The sequence below is a fragment of the Photinus pyralis genome, unplaced genomic scaffold (assembly GCF_008802855.1).
Source record: "Photinus pyralis isolate 1611_PpyrPB1 unplaced genomic scaffold, Ppyr1.3 Ppyr1.4_LG2, whole genome shotgun sequence".
Classification (NCBI taxonomy): domain Eukaryota; kingdom Metazoa; phylum Arthropoda; class Insecta; order Coleoptera; family Lampyridae; genus Photinus; species Photinus pyralis.
The window spans coordinates 17,421,503-17,441,991 of NW_022170403.1; the positions used below are offsets into that span (position 1 = coordinate 17,421,503).

A 20,489-nucleotide genomic window follows, 5' to 3' on the forward strand; every position below is an offset into this window, starting at 1 on the left:
ACACAACGATATGGCACACAAAATAAAATAAAAATTTCAAATGGCTAGTTTCAACAGGATGGTGCACCCGCGCACAACGCCCTAATCGTGCGTGTATACGTACCGGATAAATTTTCCATTTTCCAGGAAGTCTGCCCTAGGTATAGGTATTCTCACACGATTAGGATGTTGTGCGCCGGTGCATCTTCTTGTTGAAACTAACAGTTACCAATTTTTGTTTTTTTTTGTGCCGTACATAGTATTCGTAATAAAATATGTTACTCAATACAGTATGTCATCAACTTTATTTTTTTATATGGCCCGTAAACAAGTACATACGTATACAGGCTCTTTCACGCAAACCGTGACCTAAAAGTATTCAGACTGCCATTAATAATTGAAATCTGAAAATGGGTATACCCACATAGTTTTTCATGATCTATGGAAATTTGATCATCCTCGTTTAACTTCCGGTGTTGCCGGATGTGGATAGCAACTTTCTTATTTTAAATAGAACGCCCTATTTCATATTGGTGGCTCGTGGTGTATTTAGTTTTGTACCAAAACTCTGAGTTCTCCACTTTAGTGATGTTTAAAATGATATGATACATATATGAGTAGATAGACGTATGGCGTTCAACGATTTTGTAGAATAGATACATACTTGAGACTCTTGACAGTACAGAAGAAATTTCCATTTCATGTAGAAGAAAGCAAAACAGTAAATACAATAGTTAGGATAAAAGAAATCAAATAAATGTTGGCGAATTCTTCCATAAACGTGCCTCATTGCAATTGAAAGAGGGGTCCAAAAGCAAATTTTGTCTAGGACCCCAAGTAGTTACGTGAACAGCAAACACCTCATTTGATTTTAAATGTACTGAATATTATTACCGACTATTGCATAATAATATTAGGAAATTTAATAGTCAAAACACTGACGATTTCTTCAATTGCAAGGAAGATGTCACGGTGGACACCCATCGTTGGACCACATTTTTATTCCCATACTGTTCTTGGTCCTATTTAAATAGATTTGGAGTACACATTTTACGTTCGATACTAAGTAACATCACCATAACGTTTTAAGCAAGGACGGATGTGTACAAAAGTACTTTGTGCTGAGATATTTCGACATAAGTACCTATCTGTTAGAAATTAGCGAGGAAATTAGTAAGTCTGTATAATTTAATTTCCATATTACATCAAATGCTGAATTAGAATCTGGACCTTATTCAATGATAGGTAGATAAATATGTTGACCATTCTGTTATAATGGGATATGTGAACATAGTATCTCATTATAAACTGTGGGTGTGCCAAACGTCTCATTTAAGTTAGTTTTAATTCGTTATAATTGGTGAAAAGTTTTGAAATGTCGCTTATGTAATTTTTTCCTACGCTAATTTAAAAATGCTACTTTCTCAATTTAATCGAAATGGATTAGAAAAATTTGTTACTTCCTGTCGCTTACACAAATAACCGAAGAATAAAACAATACAGTAGGTACTTACCCTTGTTGGTAATTTACTGCAAGAAACGATTTTGGTAATGACATCGATCGCTGTTGTGCCTCTATTGAGCCATTAATATCGTCGTCGGCTGGAGCACTGCCCGGTCGCGTAAGTATAATTTCCTTAATGTGATCGTCTTTTATAATAATCACTTCATCTAACGGCGTGGAAGCACCAGAACTTTTGGCATTTTTCGAACTTTTACTCGCGGTGCGGTCGGAAGTTGTCACCCAAACTTCACTGCTTGACGATGAATTGCTCGAATTACCGATCGCAGACGGTGAACGACTTGCACTTTTCGAATTAACCGGAGAAATTTTTCTATCGGCACTCAAATCCCGTTTCGATTCATTGCATTTATTCGGGCTTAAATGTTTTTCGCGAATTTTATGGTCAACGTTTGGTGTAAACGATTCGTTACGCTTCCTCTGCACGTGCGACACATTTCCGGGATCCATAACGTTTTTCGAGTTAATTGAACGCTTTTTGTGTTGTTCTTGGCTCGTTCTTTCCACACCACCCATGTTTGGACGATTATTATCAACGTCTAGCGATCGCTGATGGCTGGGGTAGCTTTGTGAAAGTCGCATCATTGACTGCGCTTTGCTATTCAAACTATCTCGATGTGCACAGTGGGGCCAAAAATCGCAAGTACTAGAATTGCAAGTATTTCCGGTTTCGGTTGTGGGGCTGATTTTAAACGATTGTTTTGTTGAACTCGAGTTGGGCGTCGTAACACACCTCTGCAAGATCTTTTGTCTTTCACGCGACGAATTACCGACGTATATCACATCGAAACCGCCGCTATTACTGACAGGTTTCGATTCTTTTATCTTCTCTTCTCTGCCGTTGTTATACCTGTGGATTAGTAAAGCTTGGGCGGCGGCATGACTGCGGGTTCCATACAGATATTCAGTAACGATTTCGGCTTCTCTCAACATACTGTCAGCGATAGCATCGCTTTCTAGTGATTGCACTTTGTTCGATTGTGCGGTTTGCCGTTTCATCCCTTGTTTGGATACCACACGGTACGAGTCTGGTTGCGGAGAAACTCTGGGCGGAACGGAAGGTTCACGGTAACCAGACGATTGTTGTTTCTTTTCAGGTAGCTGCAGACTGCGTGATCTTCGCACTTTTTGCGGATCATCAACGGGAGTTTTGGCGTTGTAATGTTGACGCGGTGGCGCCGATCTGCGCAACTGTTGTTGGGATCCAGACGGTGATCGGCTCGGAAATCCATCGTTACTTGAAGATGAGGAACTACGCGAGGAGCAATTTCCCGGTTTATTTGTGTCCGAACTGGCCGGTGATCTGCGCGTATGTGGTCGCAGGACACGAGTACGGCCCGATGGTGATATTTTCTCACGAGGCCGGAGAGAATCCGACGGTAGAATATTACCGATTGAAGAGATAAGGCTTACATTTAAAGATGAGCTGTTATTGTCTTCTTCGTCGGCATCTTCGTACATATCTATCGACGAATCTGTATTTTCGGAAAGTTTCGGCATTGTAGGCCGGTTAACGCAGCTGTCTAAGCTTCGGAAACCCATTGACGATGACGAGGAAGATGAGGATTCGCCGTGTCGTTGTAAGAATTGCGTTCGGCGATTGTTACTAGTTTCTTCTAAGGATTTTGTTTGGGGTATCCGAGGGTACGGTAGGGTGGGTCTCGATACTGGCGATGGGGTGAGCTTTATTTTACGTGATTGAGTCACTTGCGGTAAGGTTGAGTTCCGGGTCATTTTCTTCTCCATTGGCGGCGAGGGTGGTGGACTGATAATATCGCTGTCAACGATTGCGTTTGAGCGGGGAAGAAATGGGGGTTTTCCGAAGAAAGTGCGAGATTTTGATCCACTATTTGATTTTCGATCTTGAAAGGCGGGAGGTGGAGAAATAATGGGTGTAACGGAAGGGGGTGAGCACTCCTGAACTGGTAATGGTGGGGATGGACTTTTGTTGCAAGATTCTTGTTCGCGGGTATTTAGCGGAAGATAGGCAGGTCTTTGCAACTCATTTGTTCTTCCGCCGTTTTGCCGTTTAGCTGGTTCGCTATTGCAGTGATAATTTGCAAGTTTGATTCCAGTGCGCCGCGAGAGTTCCAGCGATCCCGAAATTGGATTTGCGTATGAAGACTTTCTGCAATCATCAAGAGATCTTTGCTGCACCTGTACCCAACCGGACCGCCCTAAATATACACCGTCCACCTCACGATCACACCAACGCACTGGCGACAATTCGCGATTACACGAACTTTTCACGTACAAATCTGCTGACGTTTCGGTGAAAAATCTAGACGAATCATCCCACTTGTAGCTTTGATTTCCCAACGATTGATGTTTCGTTAGCGGCGGAATGTTGCGTCCCGATGAATACGATCTACCTGCACTTGGTGTGAATGCCGACGTCGGACTCGTTTCCCACGGTTCAGGTGCACCACGAAGATGCAAGACCGATACATTTGGACCTCTAAAATGAGAAACACAGTCTTATTATTCTATTAAAATCAAGTTTCCGTATTGGGCACGACCTCGAAATCGAGATGCCTTAAATATTACATATTGAACCTTGTTTACGGTTGTAAGTTCAATATTTCTTTATTACACGTATTTAATATCTAAGTGCATAGCATTAACCATGTCAAGAGGAACCTACGCGAAAAATGGACAATGAACTTAAAATTGTAGGTTGTGTGTTGAGTCCGGTGACTGAAACCTACACAGATAAATAACTAAAAATTTTATTAAACAAAATAAAATGTTCCAGCTGCGAAATTAAAATGATTTTCTTATTCTCAGCAGCACCATCAGAAAGGGGAAATCACATTTCATATTTAAATCAAATAAGAATATTATGGTAGCGTCGTAAAAATAACGCAAGAAATTGGATCTGTATGTTATTCGAAAACGAAAAAGGACCAAATCAATACTTGCCTACCAACAGTAATAAATTGGATTTAATTTACCTACGTACTTCAAGTTTATTCTCAAATAATAATATGAGATCGATTTTTCGTAATGGGAAAAACAACATTAGCGAAAATGCTACCGTGCAAATTCAATGTCATTTTCGTTTCTTTACGAATGTAAAAGAACACTCACCTGGTAGCTGCCATATCAAACTCCGCGGCAGGACTAATGCGAGGAACGCTGGAGGATGTTTGGTGGACTGGTTCTTCGACTGGCACCCACCTCCTTGTAGACGCCGTGGAGTCCGTCGTTCGCGGGTTCGTAGAGGCCAATCCCACTGACGATGTGCGAGCTGGTCCAAGTGCACTGTCGATGCTCCTCTGTAATCGATAATGTGTTTGGCATTAAAAACAACAATGAAATAATTAATTACCTATAAAATGTTCTTACTCGCTACAACAGAGAATTTTCACCGGATAGTTCATCTACGAGACAATCATTTTTCCGTGCTAACATGTTCTAAAAACCCTCCTCATTTATCCACAACAGGGTTGCGTGTAGTATGTGATTAGTAGCCCTTACATTAAGTAAAATACGAGGTAAAATATTCATAAATCCTGATGGATCTTTTCAAATGATACCTAAGATCTCTTTATATTTCTCTAATACCATTATAAAATAGATGAAAGTATTTGTTAAAACATGTAATTTAATTAATTACTAACTAATTTGACATGTAGTTCTTCTGCAGCCCCAATTCAAGATAAGAGGGAAGTTCGCTTTCGTTCCATTGCTCTTTAATCACCCTGAGAAGACGAGACCCTTTCAAGACTATAACATGTCGAGCACATCCCCAGCACTATAAGAAGTGGGTAATGATATAGCATAGTGTTTAAAATATGCAGTGGTTGTATGCAAGGAATGAGTAGTCCCAATTATTAGAAGGCGGTTAATGTGGATATCTAAATTGGTATGGATCTGAAAAGAAAAATAGCTTCGTAAAAAATTGTACTAAATTTGTTTAAATGCCGGGTAACCCATTACAACTATGGATAGTTTAAAGTTGGTATATGGGCCAGCGGTACGGTAACAAAAAGGAGTTTATGTCGCAAAAAATTGCAGAGAGATGCATTTTTGGTGCGTTATTAGGGAATGCCTGACGTAAATCCAAGTTTGCAACTGAAAAAAACATGGGCAAAAGTTGGCTTCAGTTTTTGGACTCTCCTAAATGGTCCATTCATTCATTTTTAAACTAGATATACATAATTTACTACAATTTGAGCCCATTCGTTTGACTTTTTGTCCACCTCCAACCACTTATGCGCTTGGTGATAGGTACGATAAGAATGTGCAGCTCAGCTTGTTGGGCTGGGGGCAGACAACCCAGGTGTACCTTGGCAGTGGTAGGTGATGTTGAATCAAAGGTTTAGTAGAGTGTTCTCTTATCTATCCCCATAAAGTGGCACGAGACATTTGCAGCAATTGCAGCTAGCAGAGGCTACTTCATCTTAATTGGCGTCGCTCCCCAGGAGCGTGACTGCTTCATCAATAAGTTGTGGATTATTTTTGAGAGAGGCCAATATTTTTTCTCTTGCCATAAAAGGGCAGAGGTGAATTTGATGAGAATTGCTCCCCTCCACTTCCATCTCTGCAACTATTCAGGGGGAAACCCACTTGACAAGCAATGTTAAAAAAACGTTTGGTACGTTAAACGAATGTTGCATTTTGAAACAACTCAATTAAACAAAACATCAACGTTATACCAACGATACTTGAATGGCTTTTCTTTCTACGACGTTTTTGTAATGTTAAAAATTGTAACCTTTTGGACTTGCGTCGCTGGAACGGGACATTATTACGTTAAAATAACATTCAGAAGGCTAACGTTATACCAATATTACTTTGACAACGTTTTTATGCAAAACCTTGTTGCGATGTCATTATAATGTTAAGTAATGTGATGTTATTAGCGTATGTTGACGGAACCATACATAACTACGTTAGTTCAACTTTTAAAAGCTTAACATTACAACAACGACATTTTGGTACTGTTAAGTTGCACAGTTACAGTAACGTTCTTGTAATATTAAAAATGTGCCTTTGGGCATTGCGCAACGAAAAAATAGCTGGTCGGTGACTCATCACTCGGTTTATCTTCATTTGCAGTTTAACATGTTTGTTGAATGTTGGTTTTCTGTGAATTGAGTGATGTGATTCAAAATAAGTGGAGGATAGTTTGAATTACGTGCTTAAAAATTGTGGAGTTTTTTGGGTTAGACATTGGCGATTGTGGTGTTTTTCATCAAGGATGAACGACAACGACTTCAACAAATAAGCTGAATAAGCAATCCATTTACGGCGATTTTTACGTGTTGGATTTTTCTTTGTATTTTCCACCTTGTACGGTCATCTTTTTATTTTAAATCAAACAGTTCTACCAGGGTTCCTCCTAGGCGTTAGCAGTATGTAAAAGTAAGTAAAAGACGTAAATTATTTTATGGATGTATAACCTTACTTTTTTAGAATCTTCCACAATGTCTTTTTCACCAAAACATGACACGTTCGTCGTAAAGGAACATTATCGAAGTGCAAGTCTACAGGATGGAACATGGACGTATTCCATTCAGTCCTGTCGCCAGCAATTCTATCAAGAATTTCCTGATATCCAACGTTTTCCTACAAGGTATTTTCCATTTACAAATACTCCGTGATGCCGAACAACAGTTTTACGATGATCGATTAATTAGCAGAGGATTGTGTTAGATTTTTTTTTTCTGATTTTGAAATACAATATTTTTCGAAATCGTCTGCACATCACTGAGGAACTTCAAAATGCAATCGAAGAGGAACTAATGAACATTACACCAGTAATGTTAGAATGAGTTTTCGATGATATGAAAATATGTGTGTAACTGTGCATTCATTATAATCGTGGGACATTTTTAACAATTTTGTGAAGTGATTGATGTGAATGAAATAATTTTTTATACATTAATTTCTGGTAAAAAATTATTTGAATTATTTTGAATTTGAATTTTTTTACATTGTGCACTTTAGTATCAAAGTGCAAAAATGTTTATTAAAGTACACAATCTGTGACAATACTAAATTACGTTTATGTCATCCTTGTACATTGACGGCCGATATTATAAAGCCAGACTTAACTTTGTTGTCAGCTAACGGTGTTGTTAAGACATTCCTTAACAACACTGTTAGCTTACAACTATAATACCGACCGTCAATGTATAAGGATGATATAAACGTAATTTAGTATTGTTTAATAAACATTTTTGTACCACGTTTATACAACATAAGAGAGTTAAATCGCATTGGCGTTTGTTTCAAACGTTCAATTAACGTTAAATGCTGATGTTATAAAGTGTTATATGATGTAACGTTTGCTAAACGTAGGTATTTAGACGTTACAGAGAAACGTTCTTAATGTGCTCAAAATTCGAGCTTTTTTCCAGAGCAGACCTAACAATGAGACAGCAGCATCATTTAGAGCTGGTTCTTTAATGGTCTGTCCCCTGGTCTGTCCGTTATATTTCGTTAAACATGATCCATTGTAGGAGACGATAAAAAAATCGTGTGAACATTTAAATTTTAATTTTGTAAGCAACGACGATGACCAACGACGGACTTGTTGAAGATGATTTATCTGACAAAAAGTGAGGCGAAAATACTTGACGAAGAGACTTCTATTCTCAATCCTCCAATCGTATAAATGCAATGTCTACCAAGCAATTCAAATATCATTATCTTCTTTGATTCTTGCGTTTCTAGGTTCGACCTCAGAAGCAGTGTTGGGTATATCCTTTTTACCGCATTACAAAAAATTGCATTGTTTTTGTCTGTCTTTATTGTAGTCTGTGTTGTTTATCTGCTACATTGATCATATAGGTATCAAACGAAAGCTTATATAGATCTAATATCAAGAGGAGACCCCCCCCCCCAACCCCCCTAAACAATCGCTCGCTCTAAAAAACTCAAATCCAGAATAGAATAAGAAATTTGAACTCTTTTTTTTTTAAATAAACGATAGGGAACTCAAGATGTTCACCAGCTCCTAAAATATGTAAGGGCGGCAAACTACGATCGCGCCCAGGGCGCCAACGTGCTACGCTACGCCACTGCTTGAAATGTGTTTAACGGGATAATGGCATTACATTTTTTCGAGGGGATAGTTTGTAGTTATACCACCATTTTGTAGGTATGTAAGTATGGATAATAAGATAATCAATAAGTGATGTCATAAAAGTCAAAATTTTGGAGGGAGTTGTAACGCCTAAACCCCCTCCCATGAATGCGCCCCTGATATTTTAAACATCTGATGTAATTATTTTCATTGTTTTGTTGCTTCGAATAAATTTTGTTTTGTTTTTTTTAATTCATCACAGACTGCTTGATTAAAATATAAAAACCGTTGATATAACTAGTATCTTATTTTCAATCTTATGCTATGATAGCTCGTTGAAAAGAGAATTAAAAAATCTATAATATAGCGCCTATTTAACTTTAGGAAATTGGTAAATGTTCCTCAAAAGTACCCATATTGAATTTTTTTTACTTCAATTCTAAATTAAGCGTATCAAAGGCAATAACTTTAATATAAAACTTTTATACCTCTTACACTTTCGATGATATACCCAAAACATTCAAGGAAATGACCAATTTTAGTTTTTTTGAATTTACGTCGAACCTATGCGACATTTTGTATTTCCATAAGGATATTTTAAATAAGCATCTAAACAGACCAGAACAGACCATTAAAGAACCTTGGGTCTTGTATTGATCATTTACGATAACAAACTTCACATGATTTTGTTTTTACAAAATTTTTGTTAAGGGAAGTAGACTGGATTGTAGCCAAGGTCGTCGAGCATTCTACTAACTCTACTACTATACCCTTCATTTACAATTCCACACATAAGGATTAGTACTTTTACATGCGCGGTTTTGTATTAAATTGAATACATCATGATGTCTTAATTACGAAGTATACGTCAGCATAACTTTTTAAATAAGAACACCCTATCTATTGTGGCAGTTTATAATAATTCTGCAATATATTTACGGCAGGAATAAGACAAATAAAAAGTAAATTTTACAAATGAGAATTTTCAGTTCTTTCGGAGCAACTTGTAGTTTGGGCAAAAAGTGTGATTTTTTAGTAGCAAATTGTCGCATGGCTCACCAAAGAATCATTACCGTTTTTAGCCATTTAACATAATACGTACACCTTTTTTGTAAAGAACACAAAGGATTCGAATTATTTCATTAAATTTTTTACTAGAGATTTGAATAGGTATGGTTACGTAGCCTCCACTTATGCGCAATTTAATAACATACCGTAGTGGGCAATGAATTATTTGTAAATTGTATATAAACCAATGTATGTATGTACAGCTATCATTGTGAGTTGTTAACATGAAGACTCTAGTAGTTATAGCTTGTCTCTGCGCTTTTGCCGTAGCTGTGAGTAATTACTACATAATTAAGGTAAATACTTTTATTTATGTTACTTTTAGCAAGAAGACGGAGATAAAAAGGATACTATATTTAAAATCCTTAAAGACTGTGCTAAAAAAGAGGGTATTGATAGAGGTAATATCAAGAAGGTAATAGAAAGTGGTGCTTTTAATGATGAAAAATTCCAATTATTCGCGCAATGCTTTGTGAAAGAAATTGGTGCTTTAACAAGTGATGGTACAGTTAACTGGAACTACATTAGGGAAAAATGCAAGTCTTACACTCAGGACTGTGCATTCGTAGACGAATGTTCAACCAAAACTGGTAGTAATCAAGCAGAAACCAATGCTAGTGGTGCAGCCTGTCTGATTGTTAATATTCATAAGAAAATGAAGGAAATGAAGAAAAACAATAAAGACGAGTGCGGAGAAGGGGGTTGCCCAGTTTGAGAAAACCCTTAAATTTCCCATTGCAATAGAATAAATTGTGTTTATCCATATGTGATGATTTTATTTTATTTTATATTAGTGTGAATGTACCTCTATAGTTTTACATGGGCAAATAAGTGCCCCTCTGTGTTAAATTCGATACCGTTCCATAACAACTGAGTGAAAGCTAAAACCCTTATAGGTACAGGACCTCTAGCTAATTCGCATTCTTGAAATTTTTGGGATATACGATGCAAGGTATTTTAATACATTTGTGAAGATTGTGTTTACGTATCTCCATATCTCATATCGGAAAGTGCAAATTGTATTGTTTCTAACGCTTCTCTTATGTTGGTACAGTGGACAAATCAAATTTTTTAATGCCAGCTTTGATAATGGTGACAGTGTTGATCTACTTAGCGTGCAGGTCATAGTTTGGGAAACAATTAATTCAAAAGAAGCGTAGTCAAATTTGTTTGGCTGGTGACTAACGTACTGACATATTTTAGAACCAAAACATAAAAGGAAGATTTTCATTTTGGCACACAATCATCTATACGTTAGCCAGTGGGTTTTAGTAGAAGTATAGCGCTGAGTAAAAGAAGAAAGCACATTATATATGATTCACTATCTTTAAACAACGAGGTTACTAGTCCTTGGTGGGGTTACACATTTGGATGAGGCGAATGGGCTGGAAAATTCTGGTGCTTTTTGAGTCGCTTACAGGAGAATTCTCATTTTTCTCATATACTTTGAAAACGAAAATTGAAATCAAATTTAAAATATTTGAAATCAGGTCGCCATTCTGCAAAATGTCTGTGTATCTCTTTTATTGATTGAAATAACCATGGCGAGGGTAGAAATATGGACACACTGTTTATAGGAAAAAGGAAAAGTATCTACCTAGTGATGTGCCTAAAACCAAATTTTCCACCGGTTATATTTTTTGAGGTATCACAAACTTTCATTTTCCGACATAAACCATTTTCAGCTGTGACTTTAAAAAAAAGCGATTCAAACGATTTAAGTGATATACTCGTTTTTTTGTCATGTTTTTTTTTCCTAGCAGTATTAATAAATGCGCATTGTTATATCAACTGATGGTCCCCATTTGATCGTCCTTCTATCGTCACATGTTTCGAGATCCTTCTATCTGACGTCGGGGAAAAACAAAAGTGGATGAGAGATGTAGAACTCCTTATAAAAACAAAAAGACGCCTTAGTATATTATTTTTCTAGTTTTTGGCTCATATAATTAGGATTGAAACCCTTAATTTGGGATAATGAAGGAGGCAGGGATAGCATATAAAGATATCAGGGTAATTTACAACCTCTACAAGGAACAGGGAACGGTGGTTAAAGTTGAGGGTGGAGAGGCGGAGGCCAAGGTGCAGAGTGGGGTTGGACAGGGCTGCGCTTTGTCGCAGGCAATATTAAACCTTTACATAGAGGAAGCCATAAATAGAGTAAAGCAGGATTTTAACTGAGAGGTCAAAGTGTAGGGAGAAACAGTACATATGCCAAGATACGCGGATGACATAGTAATACTAGCAGAAAGAGAAAGGGATCTAGAAACAGAATTAAACTGTACGGAAGGAATACTATTTAGAGACTACAGTAAAGGCTGCTAAAAACGTACATACGGAGTGTAGCTCTATACGAATGCGAAACCTGGACGATAAGCAGGGAAGGCAAAAGTAGGACAGAAGTATTCGAAATGTGGTGCTATAGAAGGATAATGAGGATTAGCTGGATGGATAGGGTGACAAACGAAGCAGCCTTGGAGCTAGTACAGGAAAATAGGGAAATGTGGAAAACCGTACAGAGAAGACGAGATAGAATAATAGGGCACGTGCTCAGGCACGGAGGATTAGTACAGAAGGTAGGGCAGAAGGCAAGAGAGGAGTAGGATGACAGAGGCTTAGATACGTAGACCAAATTGTTAGGGACGTAGGACCTAGGATTCTAGGATTGTGGACTTCGAGAAGAAGATAATTACCTAATAGAACACATCGTTAATAATCATACGTTGTACGAAACACCAAACAAATAGAAAGAGAATTAGAATTAAAAAGAGTATGAAAAAAAGGCATCGAGTGTGCTTTAAATTGCTTATCAATTTTGTATCTGTTTGCTTTTTGCAAAAATAGGATCGTATTAGTTAATTCTACCGACCCATCGCACATGTAGGTATGTCCGCTCTTGTTCTCTATAGCATTAATTTTTCTTTAGATTTTTCCTTCAAAATCTCGCTGTAAGAATATTCGCATTGAAGAAAACTCAACCCTTACCAACATAAATTTAGGCATACTTAATTTCTTACCCCGCTTAATTGAATCATAATACTTCAACATTCTCTCATGCAAATTACCCCTAGGAATCCTATCCTTTGGATAAATTTGCACCCGAACTATTAATCCCTTAAAGATTTTTCCGGATTTGTATATTGCTATGTAAACAATGTCAATGTGGACGTTGACGTATGGTCCAGACGACTAAATTAATGCCTTTTTTTTTCAAATTATTTAATTGTTCTGGTGGGGTCTTTACGTATGAACTCAAAATGATTAAACGACAGTTGTGACTTGTGGTATGACTGCCGGGACCTCCAGCTTTTCATGCCCTCCGAAGCATGGTAGTAAGGAGATGTTCTGTATCACTAAAAATACCTATTCTAACCCCTTAGCTACACCTCATAAAGCACTTCTTAAAATGTGTGATTGGAAAGGATTTTCAACGATATTTAAATCAAAAAATACATAAAAATAGCAATTAAGGTGCTGAATGAAACGACTTCTGACATGAAAATGAGCAATTAAAATAAAATCAACCCTGAAAGATTAGTCACTTACTGGCAATACTACAATAACGAATAAATTGTAGTTTTTATCAAACTACAATATTAAATAATCGTGTTTTCTTTAGAGAAAAATGACATAATCATAATATATTTTTTGAAATCCTACAATCACGTTTCGTGTAACAAATTTAACCTGGTCTTTTTGGGATTTTTGAGATCACCTACCAAAGCAAAAGGAACGTATTGGAAAATCACGACTACGAATGGATAACAATTTCACATGACATTATCAATATCAGATCAATACATTCCTTTACACGCTATTAACATGGGGGTTAGGTGAGATACATAAGCGGGGTAATTATGTAACAACTAATAGATTAACTAATCTGTCTATCTATAAAAACTTAGTAGTGAAGGAAGCATTAAATAAAGTTTTTTTTAAGATTGTTAAAATCTACATGACTATTGTCCGATTTCACAAACGATGACCAAGGTTAATCATTGGCGTTAGAATATCAGCCACATTTGATTTGCAAGGTATAGTTATTTACCATTGTAATCAAATCGGGCATAAATGACGGTTTTGTATAAATTCGAAGGTCATGTCTGGCAGTAACAAAGCGCTCCCGTGCCCCCCCCCCCCACAATACGAAAAAAATGGAAAATCATCCTCAATTTTTGGTGAATTTACTCAGAAACTTCACGTAAAAAGATCAATTGTGCTAAGTGTTAAGTATATCAATTTCAACTAACGTAAGAAAGTCTAACAATGGATTTTGGTTACCGGAATGTTTTTTAACTGGATGGCGATGTGAGTAACTATAATTTAGCAAACGTAAATTGCTCATACAATTTATAGTTATATAAACCAGCGATCGAGTCAACCTTACCACTCATCATTCCAAAACTGAAAAACATCGTAGTTCTCGTTTGCATATGTGCTCTTTCCTTCGCCGTAACGTAAGTAAGCACCGGTATATTATTACAATGGCCATAATTAATAAATTTATTTCAGCAAGAAGGGTAAGGGTAAGGGGGCAAGGGAGGAAAACCAAATGAATGAAGCAACTTACCAGGTCTGCAAGTTTAAAATGTCAATTCAATGAAATGGGAATAAGTCAGAAACTGTTAAAGATAGCTATAGGAACATGTAATATCAAAATATGCCAATTTCGATTCTCTATCTCATGCAATAGTAAGAACATGGTCATTCCATTTTAAAAAAGTGAGTTTTTAGACTTTGAAGTTTCCTAATTTTGGATCTCCATAGGTGCAGTCGTACACTAAAAGTAAGCCCTATTCATTCTTTATGCACTGATAAAAATAGATTACCATGACTACAACCGTTTTCAAGTAATCAATTATCAATGTACCATCTGCATCCGGCATTTTTTTTCTTAAAGTCAAAATAACATAAAAACCATAAATGGCAGATATCGACATGTGGGTATCAAAAGAACTGAAATTTCACGTAGAACCCGAAAATGCAATAAAAAATAGGGGTTGCTATTTAAAATAACGAAGTTCCCATCTACTATCGGTGTTTCCGGAAGTGCGGCTATTTTGAAAATATTTTACATCGATTCGGCCTTCAGAGTAACTCCTAAGTACAAATTTTCAAAAACCTACCTATTTTACTTTCCCAGAAACGTTTAACTAAAGCTCCCAAAAGACACCCTGTAGAGAATAACAATTTTAGCGACGAAAAATTACAAGCATTGGGTTTATGTATGTTGAAAACCGACTATGTACCTCAGTAGTAGATCGTTAGGCTACATAGCCGGAAGGTCGGGTGTTCGAACGTTTCTTATGGTTATAATAAATTTAAGCAAAAGAAAGGACCCAAGAAAGAATAGCAACATCACTCAACGATAGCAACCATTGTAACACACTCCTAGTTTGAATAAACTCCGCTATGGCCGATGCCCAATTATCTGCACCTGCCTGGACGTGCTTTTGAATTTTGCCTAGTTGGTCTAACGTTGTATCACAGCATGTAAGATATGCGTACGACCCATAGTCTATTCGTGACAAAATCAGGGCTTTATACTCATCGAGAAGAGTTTTGGGGTTTGCTCTCCATTTGGGGTGTGCAAGCGACTTTCTACACACTGTGATCAGTCGTTCCAAGTGATTTGCCCATCTCAGTTTGCAATCGAAAGTCATGCCCAAGAACCTGACTTCCAGTGCTATTTTGATAGTTCGACTGTTCAAGAAAATACAGGCCCATAATGGGGTTTACGAAGTCTGCAGTGTACGCAATTCGTTTTTTCCTCTAATAGGATAAAACCTACTATATTTGCATTTTCGGATACATGGTCAACAAATCTCTGTAATTAATTACGTTCTATTTCATTCATTGTCTTGCCGCTACAACATACCATAAGGTCGTCAACATATAAACAGCTGTCGATCTAGTCCATATCCCCTATTTCATTAATGCAATGGCGAACAGAGAACAACTTAATGTCGATCCGTGTGGAACACAATTTTCTCATCTGAGCAGATATTACCAATCCAAACGACAAATTTCCGGTTTTCCATGAAGGATTGTACAGATTTGTGTAAGCTCCCTTTTAGTTTATATTTAAACATTTTTTTCAGGGTCCCATGCCCACAGGTCATATCGGATGCACCCGATATATAAAAAATACTGCCACCAGAGGCCTAGCATCGAAAGACTTTTTTATGGATTTTCTCCATTCTAAAGGGTCAGTACATTTTTGCCAGCCAGAGTTGTAATAATTTAAAAGACTTTCTTTCGTTGTGTCAAAGCTAGGCAATTCTCTCTCCTTTTCATATGTTATTTCCCCGAAAGCATCAGTGTAGTTTGACGAGCTACTGACTATAAACGTGCTCTGCCACGATATTTGATATTTCTGGCAGATTATTAAGGATCTTCAGAGGCTTAATAGTGTTGTATTGTTGCCCGTCCGTCCATCAATCCGTCTGTGTGCGCTATAACTCCTTTTAAAAGTGGCCGATCGTGTTGAAATTTAGCGTACGGCTACTTTGCACATTAAGGTAGGACGTTATTGATTTTCAGGAAGCTGGCTCAACAGGAACAAAATCTCCCTAAGGTCTAGGTCAAAAGTTTAGAGCAAAATTCACATGAATTTGAAGCTTTCAAATGCATTAAACGCATTATGTTGACCGCTAGAGAGTAAATCACATGTGCATATTATGATAACCGCGTATGTTTGATTCAAAGATGTTAAATTCTTTTTCTGGAGCTACATGTATTTTCCTCAGAACATGCCAAAATCGTTATTTTTGCACAGAGATTGTTGGGAAAAAAACCAAGACATGAATTTGATATCTTTTTGGCGGCCACATGGATTTTGCTCAAAACATATCAAAATCGTTATTCATGCAGTAAGATCGTTGGGAAATAGACCAAGAGCATTAATGCGATGCCCAAGACATGAATGAATTTTTGTTGACTATATGTATTTTGCAAGGTTGAAATAAATGGTCGTTAAAAAGTGGTTCGATATTTCGTTGTATCGGTTTCGTAGTTACGGAACCCTCCAGTCTTCGGAGAAACGTTGGATAGTTTTGACAGATTTTTCTCGATATCGCTCCTATTTTTTCCTAGATTTCACTACACCTTTTCCACTTTTATTCGAGAAGTTGTAAATTGTATTTGAGAATTGTTACTTGTATTTGAGAAAACGGCAAAGTAGATGAGAATAGTCAGTTGGATTTGAGAAAACATCAAATGTATTTGAGAAAGTATCATTTAATTTTATTATATTTCAGAATGTAATATTATTCCTAATGAATTATAATAATTAAGAATCAAATTTTTATAATTCTGCTACTGTATGTAGTCCCGCAACAGCAGCAACAGCATCAGGTTATGTTATACATGTGATTTTCTTCTTCTCATTTTCAATTGATTCTCAAAAATACATTTTACCATTTCTTGAATACAATTTACTACTCTCAAATTCATTTGATGCCTTCTCAAATACAAATCACTATTCTGAACTACATTTGTTGTTTTCTCAAATACATTTTACTATTCTCAAATACAATTGATACTTTCTCAAATTAACTTGATAGTTTCTCGAATAAAAGTGGAAAAGGTGTAGATGCAGTGAATGGATTTTCTCTGTACCTCAAAAATTGCTCGACCGCATTCCGCTCGGCGCTTCTTAAATTCAATAAGAATACCTATTGGGGCATTACGTCGAAAGCTATTCAAGGGCTTTTTTTTTTAATTGATATTTTTTCTTTTATTTGCGTGGTCCATCGTGGCACCATCCTGGTAGCCACCCCTGGTTTTGGTATACTACCGCAGTTAAAGCGTTCAAAGCCTGATGTGGTTCAACGATAACATCAAATTCACTAAACCGTTCTTTCCTTCATTCAACGATATGTAGATAAAGGGTGTTTTTTTAAGCATGATAGAACTTTCCATCGCGATGTCTGTGAAATCAGCTGTCAGTTTGCCCACGATTAGTGACATTTAAATTTAGTATAGTGTGACAAATCATCATGAATAGACTCACTCTTGAACAACGCTATCAAATTATTCAAATTTACTTTGAAAATCAGTCATCGGTTCGCAAAACGTATAGACGCCTTCGTGAATTTTATGGCATACATAATCTGAACTAGCCATTGGTCGGACTGTGGGAAGATTACGTTGCACCTTTTCTCTAAAGTATGCAGTAACACCAATTAATATGTCGAAGAAATGTGCGCACTTAAGAGAATATTGCCGCTGTAAATGAATGTTTGCAAGAAAATCCAAAACTGTCTATTCGTCGTCGGTCTAAGCAGGTAGGGCTGTGTCCGTCCACTACATGGAAAATTTTGCACAAAGATCTTGGGCTACATCCATAACAGTTGGTGCAGGAATTAAAACCACAAGACCATCGATTGCAGCGTTCTTTCGGGGATTGGGCTTTAGAGCAGTTGCAAGAAAATTTCAAGAAATGGACCTGTGAAGTGGCCACTCAAGGTTCTGCGATTTGACACCTCTTGATTATTTCCTATGGAGCTACGTAAAGTCATCGGTGTATGCTAATAAACCAGCAACTCGCCTGCACGCCTTGGAAGCCAACAGTGTTCGTGTGTTTAATAACATAATGGCACCAATGGTCGAAAAAGTCACCCGAAATTGGACTGACAGAATTCGTTTCGTCAGGGACAGCCGCGGTGGGCATATGCCTCAAATAATTTTTAACATTAATGTCATATTTTGATCTTTCCAATAAAAATAAATTTTTTTATCAAAAGCTGTTTTTTGTATTATTTATTCATGTTTAAAGTTCTATCGGGCTTAAAAAAACACCCTTTACTTGCAAAATTTCCTAAATACGTGCCATAATATAGAGTTGTTTCAGTAAACTTACGCATTCGGTGCCACTTCATAGCTTCAATTTTGCATCATAAAGGGCGAACGGTGCGGGAAGCACGCTGATTAGATTACTTTATATGCGGATGGAAATTGTAATTTTTTAAGCAAGTGATTTGCTGAGTCGTGGAAAGCTGTTAATCTTGTAATATTGTATTATTATTATTCTTCCTCTGTATTATTAATCTTGTGTGGATTGTGGATGTACTTCATAAACTTTATAGAAGACTTGATAAGGGAGAAAGTAGTTAGGTATGTGATACTTTGTACGAATGTTCGAATTTAAATTCTGCTTTATTTTGTACTAAATTGTTTATTTAGTTTAACAGCTTTCGCATTTTTAAAGTCCTCAAATATTGGAGAAGAAAAAGAAATGCATTAAAAAACATGAATGATTTTAAAAAAAGCTTAACGTACCTACCTAGAGCGAAATATTTTAAAAATGAATTGAATCCTACGTCAACATACTATAAGTTCTAGCTCTATATGTTTATTTTAAAATTGCCGAATGAGTAGATTTACAGAAGTATGTTTTGTTCTCCATTCTTTCTTTTGGTTTGCCGAATTTATTAATTTTCATGTTTGGGGAAATATGAAAAACACTAACCATCCCTTTGTTTTAAAAAAAAGCGATTCAAAAAATAAATTCCATTAACCTCGACTTAATAAAAATTTACTCGTACATTAGAATTCCGAAAAGTAATGAAATGAGACAAGGTGAATGTAGTTTAAGGTATATCACTATAACTTGGCGAAATAAAAAGAAAACGGAGTAGGATAAAACAGCGAAAAGGATTTAGCTATATTAGCAGACACTAATTACGATGACTTATCCACAAATAATGACCTCGCTTTACCGACTGCCAATTTAAAGCGATTTACTAACACATCATAAAGAAAAATACTTTGGACTAATCCGAGCTACAATCAGTCGGAAAGAAAACTTTTCTGACAAGTGACCACCAAGATTGATCACCTTTCATTTTGAAACTGTGCGAAGAACGTCAAACGTATTACGTTATGGCGCAAGATGGCCTAGAAAATCAAATATTGAAGGAGAAATAACGCACCTATCCTCCTCAAATTCACAACTTAATAAATGAACATTTTCAATTTAACTTCTTTCCAATTAACGAAAGCGTTTTACTGTGCCATTAATTTCAGGGCTAGAATTGTTTGTTTGCAAAAAGCTTTGACAAGTTTTATGTACTAATTTACTTCTACTTTAATATTAATAAAGTAATCGGTTTTTTGTTCTATGTGAAATATATTTGGTACATTTTTCCTGGCGGATTAAATTTAGCAGTGATTACAAAGACAGCTAAATTGTTAAAAAAAATGAAAAGCTTGAGAGCTTTCTGCTGATAGGTACATTTGAAAGAAAGAGTTTTCAATTCCCAAGGAAACAGTAACAGGATTTAACGTTGAGTTGGTGTTGTTACGCAAATTCCGTCGAGACTTTAAGCAAAAAAAGGTCTAAGGTAGGTATATATTTAATTAGAACAAAATTTGCAATAAGATCGCGAATTGAATCCGATTATTACAAAATATCTCCTACTAAAAGTCGGAGAGTATGTAAAAACTCGACTTGACATTTCGTACAATGTCAGATAAAATTCGTAAAAGTAAGAACACAATCCACTCCGTACCTGTCACGTTTTGGTACCTATGTGATGTATGGATAATTTGACAATCTAATTTCCTTTTGCAGTCCAGGAAAACCAGACAAAAACAGTACAATACAAAAATAACTTCAATAAAACTTATTTTAGAAAAACATATTCCACTTTACGTGAAAAATCTGGTGTCCTCTTCCTAAAATGCAGGCAAACGCATTGCAGTTTTTCAATTGACACCTACTCATTTTGGACCAGAGACTTGTTAGACCGCGCATACAATGCCACTCGCGTATAAAAGAGTGTTGCCAACATGTTTAGGCAACACATCATACCCATAAAGGCAAAGCGCGAACCAGTTACCAAGATCTTATATATAACCAGTCGAAATAACTAGAATCAT

General features: G+C 36.6%; 2 protein-coding genes across 2 annotated transcripts in view; one reads left to right on the forward strand and one right to left on the reverse strand.

Moving 5' to 3' along the window:
* Positions 1-1,469: 1,469 nt before the first annotated feature.
* The window catches only part of LOC116164879 (flocculation protein FLO11-like), a 35,647-nt gene continuing 16,627 nt past the window's right edge, over positions 1,470-20,489 (reverse strand). Inside the window, exons 2-3 of the mRNA XM_031479126.1 lie at positions 4,592-4,779; positions 1,470-3,959 (exon numbers count right to left, since the gene is read on the reverse strand). Of these exons, the coding sequence (XP_031334986.1) occupies positions 1,490-3,959; positions 4,592-4,779 (2,658 nt within the window). The 3' untranslated portion in view covers positions 1,470-1,489. The remainder of the gene's footprint in view (positions 3,960-4,591; positions 4,780-20,489) is intronic.
* Positions 9,788-10,370, forward strand: LOC116164884. The gene is made up of 2 exons (XM_031479132.1): positions 9,788-9,877; positions 9,931-10,370. Exons 1-2 carry the CDS (start codon positions 9,830-9,832, stop codon positions 10,318-10,320), a joined length of 438 nt encoding a protein of 145 aa, XP_031334992.1. The 5' UTR covers positions 9,788-9,829; the 3' UTR covers positions 10,321-10,370.

Bases quoted from the DNA above. Each gene is read 5' to 3' on its own strand.
- LOC116164884 (XM_031479132.1), top strand. From the start codon at position 9,830: ATGAAGACTCTAGTAGTTATAGCTTGTCTCTGCGCTTTTGCCGTAGCT. The intron at 9,878-9,930 runs GTGAGTAATTAC...TGTTACTTTTAG, and splicing joins TCTGCGCTTTTGCCGTAGCT to CAAGAAGACGGAGATAAAAA.